Source organism: Stigmatopora argus, chromosome 4 (genome assembly GCF_051989625.1).
Source record: "Stigmatopora argus isolate UIUO_Sarg chromosome 4, RoL_Sarg_1.0, whole genome shotgun sequence".
Lineage (NCBI taxonomy): Eukaryota > Metazoa > Chordata > Actinopteri > Syngnathiformes > Syngnathidae > Stigmatopora > Stigmatopora argus.
In genome coordinates this window covers 21,662,892-21,681,810 of record NC_135390.1, presented here as the reverse complement: position 1 = coordinate 21,681,810, position 18,919 = coordinate 21,662,892, and the positions used below count along the sequence as shown (strand labels likewise).

The 18,919-nt window shown below is 30.9% G+C and overlaps 2 protein-coding genes across 7 annotated transcripts in view; both read left to right on the top strand.

The window, feature by feature from the left end:
* The window catches only part of LOC144072650 (uncharacterized), a 26,085-nt gene extending 16,321 nt beyond the window's left edge, over positions 1-9,764 (top strand). For 2 of the 6 annotated variants that reach the window (XR_013299870.1, XR_013299871.1), the window contains exons 14-19: positions 944-1,240; positions 1,326-1,407; positions 2,638-2,695; positions 7,193-7,510; positions 8,372-8,450; positions 8,527-9,764. Coding sequence is in view for 1 of the 6 variants with exons in the window: in XM_077597796.1 (XP_077453922.1) it covers positions 944-1,240; positions 1,326-1,407; positions 2,638-2,695; positions 7,193-7,501 (746 nt within the window). In the remaining 5 variants the exon portion in view is untranslated. Of the gene's footprint in view, positions 1-943; positions 1,241-1,325; positions 1,408-2,637; positions 2,696-7,192; positions 7,511-8,371; positions 8,467-8,526 lie in introns of those variants that run through there. The other 4 variants (XR_013299868.1, XR_013299869.1, XR_013299867.1 and 1 more) reach the window with 3 other exon arrangements.
* Positions 8,684-18,919, top strand: part of LOC144072653 (olfactory receptor 6N2-like) — a 24,276-nt gene continuing 14,040 nt past the window's right edge. Inside the window, exon 1 of the mRNA XM_077597808.1 lies at positions 8,684-8,745. The gene's annotated coding sequence lies outside the window, so the exon portion shown is untranslated. The remainder of the gene's footprint in view (positions 8,746-18,919) is intronic.

Genomic DNA, 18,919 nt, shown 5'->3' with positions numbered 1-18,919 from the left:
TTTATTCTAGCTTTAAAAATACATTTTTTTAAAGCTACAATAAAGTGTAATGAGTGTTATTCATTCATGTCTATTATTCATTCATTCATTTTCGGGACTGCTTATCCTCAAGGGTCGCGAGGGGTGCTGGAGCCTATCCCAGTCAACTATAGGAACACCCCGAATTGATGGCCAGCCAATCGCAGGGCACTAGGAGACAAACAGCCATTCACTTGTAGCTGAGGAGCAATTTAGACTGTTAGCCTTGCTAGCCCTTTCATTTTTCTGAACTGCTTATCCTCACAATGGTCGTGCAGGGGTGCTGGAGCCTTATCCCAGCTAACTATGGGCACCAAGCGGGGGACATCATGAATGAGTGGCCTGCCAATCCCAGGGCACACGTTGAAAAACGGCCAATCAGATATGGATAAGGACAATTTAGCGTACAATTAGCCTAGCATGCATGTTTATGGGATGTGGTAGGAAACTGGAGTACCCGGGGAAAACCCACACAAGGACATGCAAACTCCACACAGTGAGGACCAACCTGGAGTCGAACCCTCGACCCTAGAACTGTGAGGCCGACGCGCTATCCACTTAGACACCGCGCCGCCGTTTTTTTTTTTTTGGTTTGTTTACTCCAGTTTGTTGAGATTTTTCCTTTTCCTCCCGTTTTTGTAGATGCGTTGTTTTTTCATTTTTTTTATTTCTTCACTTCACAATTTCCACATTTGTTTGTTTTTGTCTCCGTTTAGTGCAGGTTTTCACATTTTGTAGGTTTTCCTTTTCTTTTTTTATTGATTTCAGGGCATTTCTGGGTCACTTTCTGCTCATTGTTTACTTCCCATAGCGTTTTCGGGTTTTTTCACGTCACTTCTTGGTAACATCGGCTCATTTTATGCTGGTCAAATCGCGACGAGTCACCCAAAAATTCAAAGCAGGTCTACCCATTTTCTGTTTTCAGTCGCCCCCGAGATCCTGAAGAGGTCCCACTGCCAAGACGTGTCAATCGGGACTCAGTGTTTTTGCTTCAGCCAGGGCAACCCGCCGCCCAAGCTGCAGTGGGAATCCTCCAACGTGTTGGTCAATCACTCTAACCAGCGACCAATCACGGAGCAGGACCTGGACCAGGTCACCCGCAGTAGCATCATCCTCCTCAAAAGCCCGGATAACAGCGTGGACTCGCTGGTTTGCGTCAGCCTCAACCAGTTTGGGTCGGTCCGGCTGGCTTTCAACAGTTCCCTGCCCGCCCCTCAGACAAGTCTGTTTCTTTAGCCTTTGATTTCCCGATGGCTAATGCTAATGCTAATGCTAATCGACACACGGCTCACTTTTGTGCTCTGTAGATGTGACGGTTCTGGTGAGTTCTGCCGTGGGGTTGCTGGTCCTGCTGATCTTGAGTCTTCTTCTGCTTGTCTACATTTGCAGGTGAGTTCACCCACTGATGGATGTCCCAAAAAAATGTACCGTATTTACTCGCAAATAAGCCGCATTCGTCGGACACAAAAAGTTGATGACTGAATCGAGAGTACGGCTTATATGCGCATAAAAAGACGACATGCACGAAACTGTAAGGTGATGATTTGTGGCCCCACCGTTCAGTTTTCATTGGCCCGCATGGAAACATATCTTTGAATATAGCCTATAAAATCATCTTCAAAATAGCCGCCATGCTGTGGCATTTCTCAGTTTTAACACCAGATGGCGCTTGTCACGGATCGTGTCTGTCATTTCAACATATGAATGAAGGAAATTATCAAATTTTAGTACAGTATTTTCTGGCATATATGCCGTATCTGTCGCTAAAAAAATGATGACTGAATCGAGGGTACGGCTTATATGCGCACAAATTAGACGAAACGCAAGACAATGCAGCTGATATGGTCATTTATTTCATGTTTTATATTTTTTTAAAGATTATAAGTTGGACACTTTTAAGGGTGCGGCTTATGCGCACAGGCGGCTTATGTGCGAGTAAATATGGTGGGTCTCAAAAATCTGTAATATGCATGCCCGTCCACTAGGTGACAATAAGTTGGACACTTTTAAGGGTACGACTTATGCGCACAGGCGGCTTATGTGCGATTAAATATGGTGGGTCTAAAAAATCTGTAATACGCATGCCCGTCCACTAGGTGGCAATGTCAAATTTTCATTTTACTTCATCGTGGTTATAGCGCTATCTACTGGGTAACAAAAAACTCGATAGTATGTTTCACCTAGGGTTTACGTGCAATATGTCAACAACGGTGGACGAGTGGTTAGCCCGTGGGCCTCGCAGTTCTGGGGTCAAGGGTCCGACCCCAGACGGGTCTTCACTATGTGGAGTTTGTATGTTCCTATCTTCTCGGGCTTGTTGTTTTTTTTCCGGGTACTCTGGTTTCCTCCCACATCCCAAAAACATGCATGCTAGGCTAATGCTAGGCTTTGCGCAGAGACAGGGGTACCCCTGGTACAATGTCAGCCATTTTGAATTGATTTTTCCTTTTTTCTCATTTATGGGCCATATTTTTTTCTTTTTACCATTGAATTGAATGCTTTTTTTATTGTCATTATACAAGTATAATGCTAGCGTGGTCAGCTGTCACACATTCGACAAAATAGAGCAATTTTACAGAATGTTGACTTTTCCAACTGACATTTGCTTTTGTCTCAAAGGAAAACCCGAATCAACTCCCAAGCAGGGCGGCAAGCCAACTTTTTGGGCGCCAATAAGGTGAGTGCACAGTTGGGTTTAAATCAGGGGTGTCAAACTCACTTTGGCTGGCGGGCCACATTAACGCCAACTAGATCTCATGTAAGATGAAATAATAATAATCGGACATAGGCCCTGTCGTCATCATCAACAACAAAAGTCTATTTGTCATCACACCCAGAAACTGCGTATGACAAAATTGGTAGTGCTTCTCCATAAGGTGCGTTTTCTCGGCAGAAGACCTAAATAAGTGATAGTTAACGGACTCGTAATTTGGCATTTTGCCGTTATGGATACCTCGCATCCATCGTCTGCCAGAGGGCAACAGCTGGAACAGATTGTGACCAGGGTGGTATGGGTCCCCGATGATGTTCCTGGCTCTGCTGAGGTAACGAGGGCTGGCAATGTCTTCCGGTGAGGGCAGAGAGCAGCCGACGATCCTCTGGGCAGTGTTAATCACTTTCTGCATGGCCTTTTTCCTGCTGCCGTGCTTCCAGCGTATTGTAAAAAACGACATAGTATAGTAAGGCTTTTTTTCTTAAAAAAACGACATAGTATAGTAAGGCTTTTTTTCTTTAAAAAAACGACATAGTATAGTAAGGCTATTTTTCTTCAAAAACGACATAGTATAGTAAGGCTTTTTTTTTTTAAACGACATAGTATAGTAAGGCTTTTTTCTTAAAAAAACGACATAGTATAGTAAGGCTTTTTTTCTTAAAAAACTACATAGTATAGTAAGGCTTTTTTTCTTTTAAAAAACGACATAGTATAGTAAGGCTTTTTTTCTTAAAAAACTACATAGTATAGTAAGGCTCTTTTCTTAAAAAACGACCATGTATAGTAAGGCTTTTTTCTTTAAAAAACAACATAGTATAGTAAGGCTTTTTTCTTTAAAAACCGACATAGTATAGTAAGGCTTTTTTTCTTTTAAAAAACGACATAGTATAGTAAGGCTTTTTTTCTTAAAAAAACGACATAGTATAGTAAGGCTTTTTTTCTTTTAAAAAACGACATAGTATAGTAAGGCTTTTTTCTTTAAAAAAAACGACATAGTAAGTAAGGTTATTTTTCTTAAAAAACGACAGAGTATAGTAAGGCTTTTTTCTTAAAAAAACGACATAGTATAGTAAGGCTTTTTTTTTTTTAAAACTACATAGTATAGTAAGGCTTTTTTTCTTTTAAAAAAACGACATAGTATAGTAAGGCTTTTTTTCTTAAAAAACTACATAGTATAGTAAGGCTCTTTTCTTAAAAAACGACCATGTATAGTAAGGCTTTTTTCTTTAAAAAACAACATAGTATAGTAAGGCTTTTTTCTTTAAAAACCGACATAGTATAGTAAGGCTTTTTTTCTTTTAAAAAACGACATAGTATAGTAAGGCTTTTTTTCTTAAAAAAACGACATAGTATAGTAAGGCTTTTTTTCTTTTAAAAAACGACATAGTATAGTAAGGCTTTTTTCTTTAAAAAAACGACATAGTAAGTAAGGTTATTTTTCTTAAAAAACGACAGAGTATAGTAAGGCTTTTTTCTTAAAAAAACGACATAGTATAGTAAGGCTTTTTTTCTTAAAAAACTACATAGTATAGTAAGGCTTTTTTTCTTTTAAAAAACGACATAGTATAGTAAGGCTTTTTTTCTTAAAAAACTACATAGTATAGTAAGGCTCTTTTCTTAAAAAACGACCATGTATAGTAAGGCTTTTTTCTTTAAAAAACAACATAGTATAGTAAGGCTTTTTTCTTTAAAAACCGACATAGTATAGTAAGGCTTTTTTTCTTTTAAAAAACGACATAGTATAGTAAGGCTTTTTTTCTTAAAAAAAACGACATAGTAAGTAAGGTTATTTTTCTTAAAAAACGACAGAGTATAGTAAGGCTTTTTTTCTTAAAAAACTACATAGTATAGTAAGGCTCTTTTCTTAGAAAACGACCATGTATAGTAAGGCTTTTTTATTTAAAAAACAACATAGTATAGTAAGGTTTTTTCTTAATAAAACGACATAGTAAAGTAAGGCTATTTTTCTTCAAAAATGACAGTATAGTAAGGCTTTTTTTCTTTTAAAAAACGACATAGTATAGTAAGGCTTTTTTTCTTAAAAAACTACATAGTATAGTAAGGCTTTTTTTCTTAAAAAAACGACATAGTATAGTAAGGCTATATTTCTTCAAAAACGACATAGTATAGTAAGGCTTTTTTTCTTTTAAAAAACAACATAGTATAGTAAGGCTTTTTTCTTAAAAAAACGACATAGTATAGTAAGGCTTTTTTCTTTAAAACTGACATAATATAGTAAGCCTTTTTTTCTTTTAAAAAACAACATAGTATAGTAAGGCTTTTTTTTCAAAAAAAAAAACGACATAGTATAGTAAGGCTTTTTTTCTTTTAAAAAACGACATAGTATTGTAAGGCTTTTTTCTTAAAAAAAACGACATAGTATAGTAAGGCTATTTTTCTTAAAAAACGACATAGTATAGTAAGGCTTTTTTCTTTAAAACCGACATAGTATAGTAAGGCTTTTTTTCTTTAAAAAACGACATAGTATAGTAAGGCTATATTTCTTCAAAAACGACATAGTATAGTAAGGCTTTTTTTCTTAAAAAACTACATAGTATAGTAAGGCTCTTTTGTTAGAAAACGACCATGTATAGTAAGGCTTTTTTATTTTAAAAAACAACATAGTATAGTAAGGTTTTTTCTTAATAAAACGACCATGTATAGTAAGTTTTTTTCTTTAAAAAATGACATAGTATAGTAAGGCTATTTTTCTTAAAAAACGACATAGAATAGTAAGGCTTTTTTTAAAAAAAAAAAACGACATAGTATAGTAAGGCTATTTTTCTTCAAAAACGACGTTGTTGGGAATTTTATCTCTAAATTATATTAAAGTTAAGTTAGTAATCTGACTCCAATTTGTGACCTTACCCAACTGCCACTCATCCAACAATTTGCGCGCTCGTTCTGCAATAGAAAGGTATCAGGAAGCTAGCATTTTCACACACGAGTGGATTTATTCCTAACACACAAATCTAATACATACAACTGGGTCTCGGGTCCCTCTGAACACAGCTCTATACGCCTCTGTTGCCACCAGCAGACGTACTCCCATCCGAGTTGCCCAGCAATGAGTTATACTACACAATATGCAAATGGCAAAGCAAGTAGGGCATCCTGGCATTATTCTATTGGCTATGTGTACACTGCAGTTAACTTTAGCTTGCTTTCATTGGTCTGTCCTCCTCCGTTGAGTCGTATCTGCTTTCTCCTGGGTTATCTTGTCCTTGCCGTCTTCTCGCAGATTAGCACCGTTTGTTCTGAAAACATTCCATTCTTGCACATACGCTCAGCACTTGTCAATCTCATACTCTCATACACAGAATGTAGCAATCATCTAATGAACTACTTTAAGCTCAAACTCTTATGTTCCTTTAATAGTAAGGCTTTTTTTCTTAAAAAAAACGACATAGTATAGTAAGGCTTTTTTTCTTTAAAAAACAACATAGTATAGTAAGGCTTTTTTTCTTAAAAAACTACATAATATAGTAAGGCTCTTTTCTTAAAAACGACCATGTATAGTAAGGCTTTTTTCTTTAAAAAACGACAGTATAGTAAGGCTTTTTTTCTTTTAAAAAACGACATAGTATAGTAAGGCTTTTTTCTTTAAAAAAACGACATAGTAAGTAAGGTTATTTTTCTTAAAAAACGACAGAGTATAGTAAGGCTTTTTTTTTTTTAAACTACATGGTATAGTAAGGCTCTTTTCTTAGAAAACAACCATGTATAGTAAGGCTTTTTTATTTAAAAAACAACATAGTATAGTAAGGTTTTTTCTTTAAAAAATGACATAGTATAGTAAGGCTTTTTTCTTTAAAAAAACGACATAGTATAGTAAGGCTTTTTTCTTTAAAAAAACAACATAGTATCGTAAGACTTTTTTCCTAAAAAAACGACATAATACAGTAAGGCTTTTTTCGTAAAAAAACGACCATGTATAGTAAGGCTTTTTTCTTTAAAAAAATGACATAGTATAGTAAGGCTTTTTTCTTAAAAAACGACATAGTATAGTAAGGCTTTTTTCTTAAAAAAAACCCACAGTCTAGAAAGGCTTTTTTTCGAAAAATACGACAGTATCTTCTTCACTACTGCCGTGATGTTTGTAGACCAGGAGAGCTTATTCGTGACGTGGACCCCCAGGAATTTAAAGGACTGGACCCTGTTTACACATACTCCATTCATGAGTGTGGCCAGATCTGTGCCGTGTTTGCGAAAGTCCAGGATTATTTCTTTAGTTTTCGTGGTGTTCAGTGCGAGATTGTTCACCGAGCACCACGAAGACAGAAGAGGCCAAAAAAGTGGACCTACTTATGGCCATTCATTCGAAAATGGATTGGACGCCAAGCGCCGTCAATGGCACTGGAAGATTAACTGAATTGGACTTCTATAACAAAGCAAAAAATTAAATAACAATTCTTCAGCATTTTTCAAGGGCTGGTGAATCTGTCCTTTTTTGTCCTTTAGAGCAACGGTTCCCAAGCGGCCATCTTGGCTCCGGAAGCGGCGGCAGCGGCGGCAACGGACAACGAGGAGGTGCACTACGCCGACGTCCACGTGTCCAAAAAGCGGAGCCGCCCAACCGGCGAGATTCGAGGGCTTTCCTCCGTCACGCAAGAGTACGCCGAGATACGACTGCGCTCAACGGCGGAAATGGAACAGGGACGTGAGCCGGGAGACAAAATGGCCGCCGATTCCAAACCTGAGCCGGAGGAGGAAATGATGACGGACTCTCCGTTTGGACCGGAAGACGCCGAACCGAGAGTCGAAAATTGAAAATTAAACGTAAGTTGAAGATTTAGGAAGTTACCGTCAAGAAATCGTATGCAGTGGTACCTCGAGATACGAGCGTCATTCGTTCCGGGATTGAGCTCGTATGTCGATATTCTCGTAACTCGAACGAACGTTTCCCGTTGAAATGAATTGAAAACAAATTAATTCGTTCCAACCCTCTGAAAAAACACCAAAAACAGGATATTGGATTGGAAAAAATGTTGTATTTCTTCTAATTCGCCATCTATTAACAAAGTAACACATAACTAGTGGGTTAATATGAGTAAAAAGGCCTTTTTATGTTTAAAAAAACAAGACCATGTATAGTAAGGCTTTTTTAGAAAAAAAATACCATGTATAATAAGGCATTTTTCTTAAAAAACTTCTATAATAATAATAATAACAATAATCGGACATAGGCCCTGTCGTCATTATCAACAACACAAAAAGCTTTTCTCTAATAAAAACATGTATAGTAAGGCTTTTTATTTGTTAAAAAACGACCATGTATAGTACGTTTTTTCCCCTAAAGACCATATACGTATACTAAGGTTTTTTATTTGTTTAAAAAATGATTATGTATAGTAAGGCTTTTTTTCTAAAAATAAATAAATAAAAACAGGTATAGTAAGGCTTTATTTGTGTAAAATGATGACCATGTATGGGAAGGCTTTTCTTTTCTTAATAAAAGACCATATGTTGTAAGGCTTTTTATTTGTTTAAAAAGATGACCACGTATAGTATTTTTTTTGTTAAAAAATGACCATATATATATATATATAGTAGGGCTTTTATTTGTTAAAACAACCATGTACAGGAAGGCCTTTTTTTCTTTAAGTTAGGGATTGGTTTTGTTATGTTTTTTCCCCCCAGTGGAACCTGCCCATGTGATTGGCCATTGAAGTCACATGTCATCTCCCCGGTCACGCCCCTCCTGCTTGCTGCCTGTTGTGTGAGTGACCCAGCTGTTTGTGATTGACTCGTTAATCAATGCCTGTCCAGTTGAACCTTGTTTGTTTGTTTGTCAGTCTTTGTTGGATCACATGCGTTGCTCACGCTCACGTCCATGTCCATGTCTCGTGGTCCACGTTTCCCCATTCTCCCACGTCAGGTTTGATTTTATTATTTCATTGCAAAGTATTTGTTCTTTTGTGATAATCCTCCATAGTAATTCAAGTTTTTGATAGTACACTAGACTCCCAGTCCTGGCCTCCTTCCCCGCATTGGGGTCTTTCACGACATGTACAGTAAGGCTTTTATTTCTTCAAAAATGACCATGTGTAGTAATACGAGATAGTGGACGAAGGTGGGCTTTTCATAAAAAATGACAATGAGTATATAGTAAGGCTTTTTTTCCTAAAATAAAGACTATGTATAGTAAGGCTTTTATTTGTTAATAAAAATTACCATGTATAGTAAGGCTTTTATTCGTAAAAAATGACCATGTGTAGTAAGGCTTTTATTCGTAAAAAATGACATAGTATAGTAAGGCTTTTTATCTTAAAAAACAACATAGTATAGTAAGGCTTTTTTTTTCTTAAAAAAACACATAGTATAGTAAGGCTTTTTTAAAATAAAAAGCGACATAGTATAGTAAGGCTTTTTTCTTAAAAAATGGACATAGTATAGTAAGGCTTTTTTCTTGAAAAAACGACATAGTATAGTAAGGCTTTTTTCTTAAAAAAACGACATAGTATAGTAAGGCTTTTTTCTTAAAAAAACGACATAGTATAGTAAGGCTTTTTTTCTTTAAAAACTACATAGTATAGTAAGGCTCTTTTCTTAAAAACGACCATGTATAGTAAGGCTTTTTTCTTTAAAAAACGACATAGTATAGTAAGGCTATTTTTCTTAAAAAACGACATAGTATAGTAAGGCTTTTTTTCTTTAAAAAACGACATAGTATAGTAAGGCTATTTTTCTTCAAAAACAACATAGTATAGTAAGGCTTTTTTTCTTTTAAAAATCGACATAGTATAGTAAGGCTTTTTTCTTCAAAAAAACGACATAGTATAGTAAGGCTTTTTTCTTTACAAAACGACATAGTATAGTAAGGCTTTTTTTCTTAAAAAAACGACATAGTATAGTAAGGCTTTTCTTCTTAAAAGACGACATAGTATAGTAAGGCTTTTTTTCTTTAAAAACTACATAGTATAGTAAGGCTCTTTTCTTAAAAACGACCATGTATAGTAAGGCTTTTTTCTTTAAAAAACGACATAGTATAGTAAGGCTATTTTTCTTAAAAAACGACATAGTATAGTAAGGCTTTTTTTCTTTAAAAACTACATAGTATAGTAAGGCTATTTTTCTTAAAAGACGACATAGTATAGTAAGGCTTTTTTTCTTTAAAAACTACATAGTATAGTAAGGCTCTTTTCTTAAAAACGACCATGTATAGTAAGGCTTTTTTCTTTAAAAAAACGACATAGTATAGTAAGGCTATTTTTCTTAAAAAACGACATAGTATAGTAAGGCTTTTTTTCTTTAAAAAACGACATAGTATAGTAAGGCTATTTTTCTTCAAAAACAACATAGTATAGTAAGGCTTTTTTTCTTTTAAAAAACGACATAGTATAGTAAGGCTTTTTTCTTAAAAAAACGACATAGTATAGTAAGGCTTTTTTCTTAAAAAAACGACATAGTATAGTAAGGCTTTTTTCTTAAAAAAAAGACATAGTATAGTAAGGCTTTTTTCTTAAAAAAACGACATAGTATAGTAAGGCTTTTTTTCTTTAAAAAAAAAACATAGTATAGTAAGGCTTTTTTTCTTAAAAAACTACATAGTATAGTAAGGCTTTTTTCTTAAAAAAACGACATAGTATAGTAAGGCTTTTTTCTTAAAAAAAAACATAGTATAGTAAGGCTTTTTTCTTAAAAAAACGACATAGTATAGTAAGGCTTTTTTCTTAAAAAAACGACATAGTATAGTAAGGCTTTTTTCTTAAAAAATGACATAGTATAGTAAGGCTTTTTTTCTTAAAAAACGACATAGTATAGTAAGGCTATTTTTCTTCAAAAACAACATAGTATAGTAAGGCTCTTTTCTTAAAAACGACCATGTATAGTAAGGCTTTTTTCTTTAAAAAAACGACATAGTATAGTAAGGCTATTTTTCTTAAAAAACGACATAGTATAGTAAGGCTTTTTTTCTTTAAAAAACGACATAGTATAGTAAGGCTATTTTTCTTCAAAAACAACATAGTATAGTAAGGCTTTTTTTCTTTTAAAAAACGACATAGTATAGTAAGGCTTTTTTCTTAAAAAAACGACATAGTATAGTAAGGCTTTTTTCTTAAAAAAACGACATAGTATAGTAAGGCTTTTTTCTTAAAAAAAAGACATAGTATAGTAAGGCTTTTTTCTTAAAAAAACGACATAGTATAGTAAGGCTTTTTTTCTTTAAAAAAAAAACATAGTATAGTAAGGCTTTTTTTCTTAAAAAACTACATAGTATAGTAAGGCTTTTTTCTTAAAAAAACGACATAGTATAGTAAGGCTTTTTTCTTAAAAAAAAACATAGTATAGTAAGGCTTTTTTCTTAAAAAAACGACATAGTATAGTAAGGCTTTTTTCTTAAAAAAACGACATAGTATAGTAAGGCTTTTTTCTTAAAAAATGACATAGTATAGTAAGGCTTTTTTTCTTAAAAAACGACATAGTATAGTAAGGCTATTTTTCTTCAAAAACAACATAGTATAGTAAGGCTTTTTTTCTTTTAAAAAACGACATAGTATAGTAAGGCTCTTTTCTTAAAAAACGACATGGTATAGTAAGGCTATTTTTCTTTAAAAAACGACATAGTATAGTAAGGCTTTTTTTCTTTAAAAAAAACGACATAGTATAGTAAGGCTTTTTTTCTTTTGAAAAACGACATAGTATAGTAAGGCTATTTTTCTTCAAAAACGACATAGTATAGTAAGGCTTTTTTTCTTTTAAAAAACGACATAGTATAGTAAGGCTTTTTTTCTTTAAAAAACGACATAGTATAGTAAGGCTTTTCTTCTTAAAAGACGACATAGTATAGTAAGGCTATTTTTCTTCAAAAACAACATAGTATAGTAAGGCTTTTTTTTTTAAAAAAACGACATAGTATAGTATGGCTTTTTTCTTAAAAAAAACGACATAGTATAGTAAGGCTCTTTTCTTAAAAACGACCATGTATAGTAAGGCTTTTTTCTTTAAAAAACGACATAGTATAGTAAGGCTATTTTTCTGAAAAAACGACATAGTATAGTAAGGCTTTTTTTCTTAAAAAAACGACATAGTATAGTAAGGCTATTTTTCTTCAAAAACAACATAGTATAGTAAGGCTTTTTTTAAAAAAAAAAACGACATAGTATAGTAAGGCTTTTTTCTTAAAAAAAAAACGACATAGTATAGTAAGGCTTTTTTCTTTAAAAAACGACATAGTATAGTAAGGCTATTTTTCTTAAAAAACGACATAGTATAGTAAGGCTATTTTTCTTAAAAAACGACATAGTATAGTAAGGCTATTTTTCTTAAAAAACAACATAGTATAGTAAGGCTATTTTTCTTTTAAAAATCGACATAGTATAGTAAGGCTTTTTTCTTCAAAAAAACGACATAGTATAGTAAGGCTTTTTTCTTAAAAAAAACGACACAGTATAGTAAGGCTTTTTTCTTTAAAAAACGACATAGTATAGTAAGGCTAATTTTCTTAAAAAACAACATAGTATAGTAAGGCTATTTTTCTTTTAAAAATCGACATAGTATAGTAAGGCTTTTTTCTTAAAAAAACGACATAGTATAGTAAGGCTTTTTTCTTAAAAAAAAACGACATAGTATAGTAAGGCTTTTTTCTTTAAAAAACGACATAGTATAGTAAGGCTATTTTTCTTAAAAAACGACATAGTATAGTAAGGCTATTTTTCTTCAAAAATAACATAGTATAGTAAGGCTTTTTTTCTTTTAAAAAACGACATAGTATAGTAAGGCTTTTTTCTTAAAAAAACGACATAGTATAGTAAGGCTTTTTTATTAAAAAACGACATAGTATAGTAAGGCTTATTTCTTAAAAAAACGACATAGTATAGTAAGGCTTTTTTCTTTAAAAAACGACATAGTATAGTAAGGCTATTTTTCTTAAAAAACGACATAGTATAGTAAGGCTTTTTTTCTTAAAAAAACGACATAGTATAGTAAGGCTATTTTTCTTCAAAAACAACATAGTATAGTAAGGCTTTTTTTCTTTTAAAAAACGACATAGTATAGTAAGGCTTTTTTCTTAAAAAACGACATAGTATAGTAAGGCGTTTTTCTTAAAAAAACGACATAGTATAGTAAGGCTTTTTTCTTAAAAAACTACATAGTATAGTAAGGCTTTTTTCTTAAAAAAACGACATAGTATAGTAAGGCTTTTTTTCTTTAAAAAAAACATAGTATAGTAAGGCTTTTTTCTTAAAAAAACGACATAGTATAGTAAGGCTTTTTTCTTAAAAAAACGACATAGTATAGTAAGGCTATTTTTCTTCAAAAACAACATAGTATAGTAAGGCTTTTTTTCCTTTAAAAAACGACATAGTATAGTAAAGCTTTTTTTCTTAAAAAACTACATAGTATAGTAAGGCTATTTTCTTAAAAACGACCATGTATAGTAAGGCTTTTTTCTTTAAAAAACGACATAGTATAGTAAGGCTATTTTTCTTAAAAAACGACATAGTATAGTAAGGCTTTTTTTCTTTAAAAAACGACATAGTATAGTAAGGCTATTTTTCTTCAAAAACAACATAGTATAGTAAGGCTTTTTTTCTTTTAAAAATCGACATAGTATAGTAAGGCTTTTTTCTTCAAAAAAACGACATAGTATAGTAAGGCTTTTTTCTTTACAAAACGACATAGTATAGTAAGGCTTTTTTTCTTAAAAAAACGACATAGTATAGTAAGGCTTTTCTTCTTAAAAGACGACATAGTATAGTAAGGCTTTTTTTCTTTAAAAACTACATAGTATAGTAAGGCTCTTTTCTTAAAAACGACCATGTATAGTAAGGCTTTTTTCTTTAAAAAACGACATAGTATAGTAAGGCTATTTTTCTTAAAAAACGACATAGTATAGTAAGGCTTTTTTTCTTTAAAAACTACATAGTATAGTAAGGCTCTTTTCTTAAAAACGACCATGTATAGTAAGGCTTTTTTCTTTAAAAAACGACATAGTATAGTAAGGCTATTTTTCTTAAAAGACGACATAGTATAGTAAGGCTTTTTTTCTTTAAAAACTACATAGTATAGTAAGGCTCTTTTCTTAAAAACGACCATGTATAGTAAGGCTTTTTTCTTTAAAAAAACGACATAGTATAGTAAGGCTATTTTTCTTAAAAAACGACATAGTATAGTAAGGCTTTTTTTCTTTAAAAAACGACATAGTATAGTAAGGCTATTTTTCTTCAAAAACAACATAGTATAGTAAGGCTTTTTTTCTTTTAAAAATCGACATAGTATAGTAAGGCTTTTTTCTTCAAAAAAACGACATAGTATAGTAAGGCTTTTTTCTTTACAAAACGACATAGTATAGTAAGGCTATTTTTCTTAAAAAACGACATAGTATAGTAAGGCTTTTTTTCTTAAAAAAACGACATAGTATAGTAAGGCTATTTTTCTTCAAAAACAACATAGTATAGTAAGGCTTTTTTTCTTTTAAAAAACGACATAGTATAGTAAGGCTTTTTTCTTAAAAAAACGACATAGTATAGTAAGGCTTTTTTCTTAAAAAAACGACATAGTATAGTAAGGCTTTTTTCTTAAAAAAAAGACATAGTATAGTAAGGCTTTTTTCTTAAAAAAACGACATAGTATAGTAAGGCTTTTTTTCTTTAAAAAAAAACACATAGTATAGTAAGGCTTTTTTTCTTAAAAACTACATAGTATAGTAAGGCTTTTTTCTTAAAAAAACGACATAGTATAGTAAGGCTTTTTTCTTAAAAAAAAACATAGTATAGTAAGGCTTTTTTCTTAAAAAAACGACATAGTATAGTAAGGCTTTTTTTCTTTTGAAAAACGACATAGTATAGTAAGGCTATTTTTCTTTAAAAAACGACATAGTATAGTAAGGCTTTTTTTCTTTAAAAAAAACGACATAGTATAGTAAGGCTTTTTCTCTTTTGAAAAACGACATAGTATAGTAAGGCTATTTTTCTTCAAAAACGACATAGTATAGTAAGGCTTTTTTTCTTTTAAAAAACGACATAGTATAGTAAGGCTTTTTTTCTTTAAAAAACGACATAGTATAGTAAGGCTTTTCTTCTTAAAAGACGACATAGTATAGTAAGGCTATTTTTCTTCAAAAACAACATAGTATAGTAAGGCTTTTTTTAAAAAAAAAACGACATAGTATAGTATGGCTTTTTTCTTTAAAAAAAACGACATAGTATAGTAAGGCTCTTTTCTTAAAAACGACCATGTATAGTAAGGCTTTTTTCTTTAAAAAACGACATAGTATAGTAAGGCTATTTTTCTGAAAAAACGACATAGTATAGTAAGGCTTTTTTTCTTAAAAAAACGACATAGTATAGTAAGGCTATTTTTCTTCAAAAACAACATAGTATAGTAAGGCTTTTTTTAAAAAAAAACGACATAGTATAGTAAGGCTTTTTTCTTAAAAAAAAACGACATAGTATAGTAAGGCTTTTTTCTTTAAAAAAAACGACATAGTATAGTAAGGCTATTTTTCTTAAAAAACGACATAGTATAGTAAGGCTATTTTTCTTAAAAAACGACATAGTATAGTAAGGCTATTTTTCTTAAAAAACAACATAGTATAGTAAGGCTATTTTTCTTTTAAAAATCGACACAGTATAGTAAGGCTTTTTTCTTCAAAAAAACGACATAGTATAGTAAGGCTTTTTTCTTAAAAAAAACGACATAGTATAGTAAGGCTTTTTTCTTTAAAAAACGACATAGTATAGTAAGGCTAATTTTCTTAAAAAACAACATAGTATAGTAAGGCTATTTTTCTTTTAAAAATCGACATAGTATAGTAAGGCTTTTTTCTTAAAAAAACGACATAGTATAGTAAGGCTTTTTTCTTAAAAAAAACGACATAGTATAGTAAGGCTTTTTTCTTTAAAAAACGACATAGTATAGTAAGGCTATTTTTCTTAAAAAAACGACATAGTATAGTAAGGCTATTTTTCTTCAAAAACAACATAGTATAGTAAGGCTTTTTTTCTTTTAAAAAACGACATAGTATAGTAAGGCTTTTTTCTTAAAAAAAACGACATAGTATAGTAAGGCTTTTTTCTTAAAAAACGACATAGTATAGTAAGGCTTTTTTCTTAAAAAAACGACATAGTATAGTAAGGCTTTTTTCTTTAAAAAACGACATAGTATAGTAAGGCTATTTTTCTTAAAAAACGACATAGTATAGTAAGGCTTTTTTTCTTAAAAAAACGACATAGTATAGTAAGGCTATTTTTCTTCAAAAACAACATAGTATAGTAAGGCTTTTTTTCTTTTAAAAAACGACATAGTATAGTAAGGCTTTTTTCTTAAAAAAACGACATAGTATAGTAAGGCTTTTTTCTTAAAAAAACGACATAGTATAGTAAGGCTTTTTTCTTAAAAAAACGACATAGTATAGTAAGGCTTTTTTCTTAAAAAAAAGACATAGTATAGTAAGGCTTTTTTCTTAAAAAAACGACATAGTATAGTAAGGCTTTTTTTCTTTAAAAAAAAACACATAGTATAGTAAGGCTTTTTTTCTTAAAAAACTACATAGTATAGTAAGGCTTTTTTCTTAAAAAAAACGACATAGTATAGTAAGGCTTTTTTTCTTTAAAAAAAACATAGTATAGTAAGGCTTTTTTCTTTAAAAAACGACATAGTATAGTAAGGCTTTTTTTCTTAAAAAACTACATAGTATAGTAAGGCTATTTTTCTTCAAAAACAACATAGTATAGTAAGGCTTTTTTTCTTTTAAAAAATGACATAGTATAGTAAGGCTTTTTTCTTAAAAAAACGACATAGTATAGTAAGGGGTTTTTTCTTAAAAAAACTACATAGTATAGTAAGGCTCTTTTCTTAAAAAACGACATAGTATAGTAAGGCTATTTTTCTTTAAAAAGAGACATAGTATAGTAAGGCTTTTTTTCTTTAAAAAAACGACATAGTATAGTAAGGCTTTTTTTCTTTTGAAAAACGACATAGTATAGTAAGGCTATTTTTCTTCAAAAACGACATAGTATAGTAAGGCTTTTTTTCTTTTAAAAAACGACATAGTTTAGTAAGGCTTTTTTCTTAAAAAAACGACATAGTATAGTAAGGCTTTTTTCTTAAAAAAACGACATAGTATAGTAAGGCTTTTTTCTTAAAAAAACGACATGGTATAGTAAGGCTTTTTTCTTAAAAAAACGACATAGTATAGTAAGGCTATTTTTCTTTAAAAAACGACATAGTATAGTAAGGCTTTTTTTCTTTAAAAAAAACGACAGTATAGTAAGGCTTTTTTTCTTTTGAAAAATGACATAGTATAGTAAGGCTTTTTTCTTAAAAAAACGACATAGTATAGTAAGGGTTTTTTTCTTAAAAAAACGACATAGTATAGTAAGGCTCTTTTCTTAAAAAACGACATAGTATAGTAAGGCTATTTTTCTTTAAAAAACGACATAGTATAGTAAGGCTTTTTTTCTTTAAAAAAACGACATAGTATAGTAAGGCTTTTTTTCTTTTGAAAAACGACATAGTATAGTAAGGCTATTTTTCTTCAAAAACGACATAGTATAGTAAGGCTTTTTTTCTTAAAAAAACGACATAGTATAGTAAGGCTTTTCTTCTTAAAAGACGACATAGTATAGTAAGGCTTTTTTTCTTTAAAAACTACATAGTATAGTAAGGCTCTTTTCTTAAAAACGACCATGTATAGTAAGGCTTTTTTCTTTAAAAAACGACATAGTATAGTAAGGCTATTTTTCTTAAAAAAACGACATAGTATAGTAAGGCTTTTTTTCTTTAAAAACTACATAGTATAGTAAGGCTCTTTTCTTAAAAACGACCATGTATAGTAAGGCTTTTTTCTTTAAAAAACGACATAGTATAGTAAGGCTATTTTTCTTAAAAGACGACATAGTATAGTAAGGCTTTTTTTCTTTTAAAAAACGACATAGTTTAGTAAGGCTTTTTTCTTAAAAAAACGACATAGTATAGTAAGGCTTTTTTCTTAAAAAAACGACATAGTATAGTAAGGCTTTTTTCTTAAAAAAACGACATAGGATAGTAAGGCTTATTTCTTAAAAAAACGACATAGTATAGTAAGGCTTTTTTCTTTAAAAAACGACATAGTATAGTAAGGCTATTTTTCTTAAAAAACGACATAGTATAGTAAGGCTTTTTTTCTTAAAAAAACGACATAGTATAGTAAGGCTATTTTTCTTCAAAAACAACATAGTATAGTAAGGCTTTTTTTCTTTTAAAAAACGACATAGTATAGTAAGGCTTTTTTCTTAAAAAACGACATAGTATAGTAAGGCGTTTTTCTTAAAAAAACGACATAGTATAGTAAGGCTTTTTTCTTAAAAAAACGACATAGTATAGTAAGGCTTTTTTCTTAAAAAAAAGACATAGTATAGTAAGGCTTTTTTCTTAAAAAAACGACATAGTATAGTAAGGCTTTTTTTCTTTAAAAAAAACACATAGTATAGTAAGGCTTTTTTTCTTAAAAAACTACATAGTATAGTAAGGCTTTTTTCTTAAAAAAACGACATAGTATAGTAAGGCTTTTTTTCTTTAAAAAAAACATAGTATAGTAAGGCTTTTTTCTTAAAAAAACGACATAGTATAGTAAGGCTTTTTTCTTAAAAAAACGACATAGTATAGTAAGGCTATTTTTCTTCAAAAACAACATAGTATAGTAAGGCTTTTTTTCCTTTAAAAAACGACATAGTATAGTAAAGCTTTTTTTCTTAAAAAACTACATAGTATAGTAAGGCTATTTTCTTAAAAACGACCATGTATAGTAAGGCTTTTTTCTTTAAAAAACGACATAGTATAGTAAGGCTATTTTTCTTAAAAAACGACATAGTATAGTAAGGCTTTTTTTCTTTAAAAAACGACATAGTATAGTAAGGCTATTTTTCTTCAAAAACAACATAGTATAGTAAGGCTTTTTTTCTTTTAAAAATCGACATAGTATAGTAAGGCTTTTTTCTTTACAAAACGACATAGTATAGTAAGGCTTTTTTTCTTAAAAAAACGACATAGTATAGTAAGGCTTTTCTTCTTAAAAGACGACATAGTATAGTAAGGCTTTTTTTCTTTAAAAACTACATAGTATAGTAAGGCTCTTTTCTTAAAAACGACCATGTATAGTAAGGCTTTTTTCTTTAAAAAACGACATAGTATAGTAAGGCTATTTTTCTTAAAAAAACGACATAGTATAGTAAGGCTTTTTTTCTTTAAAAACTACATAGTATA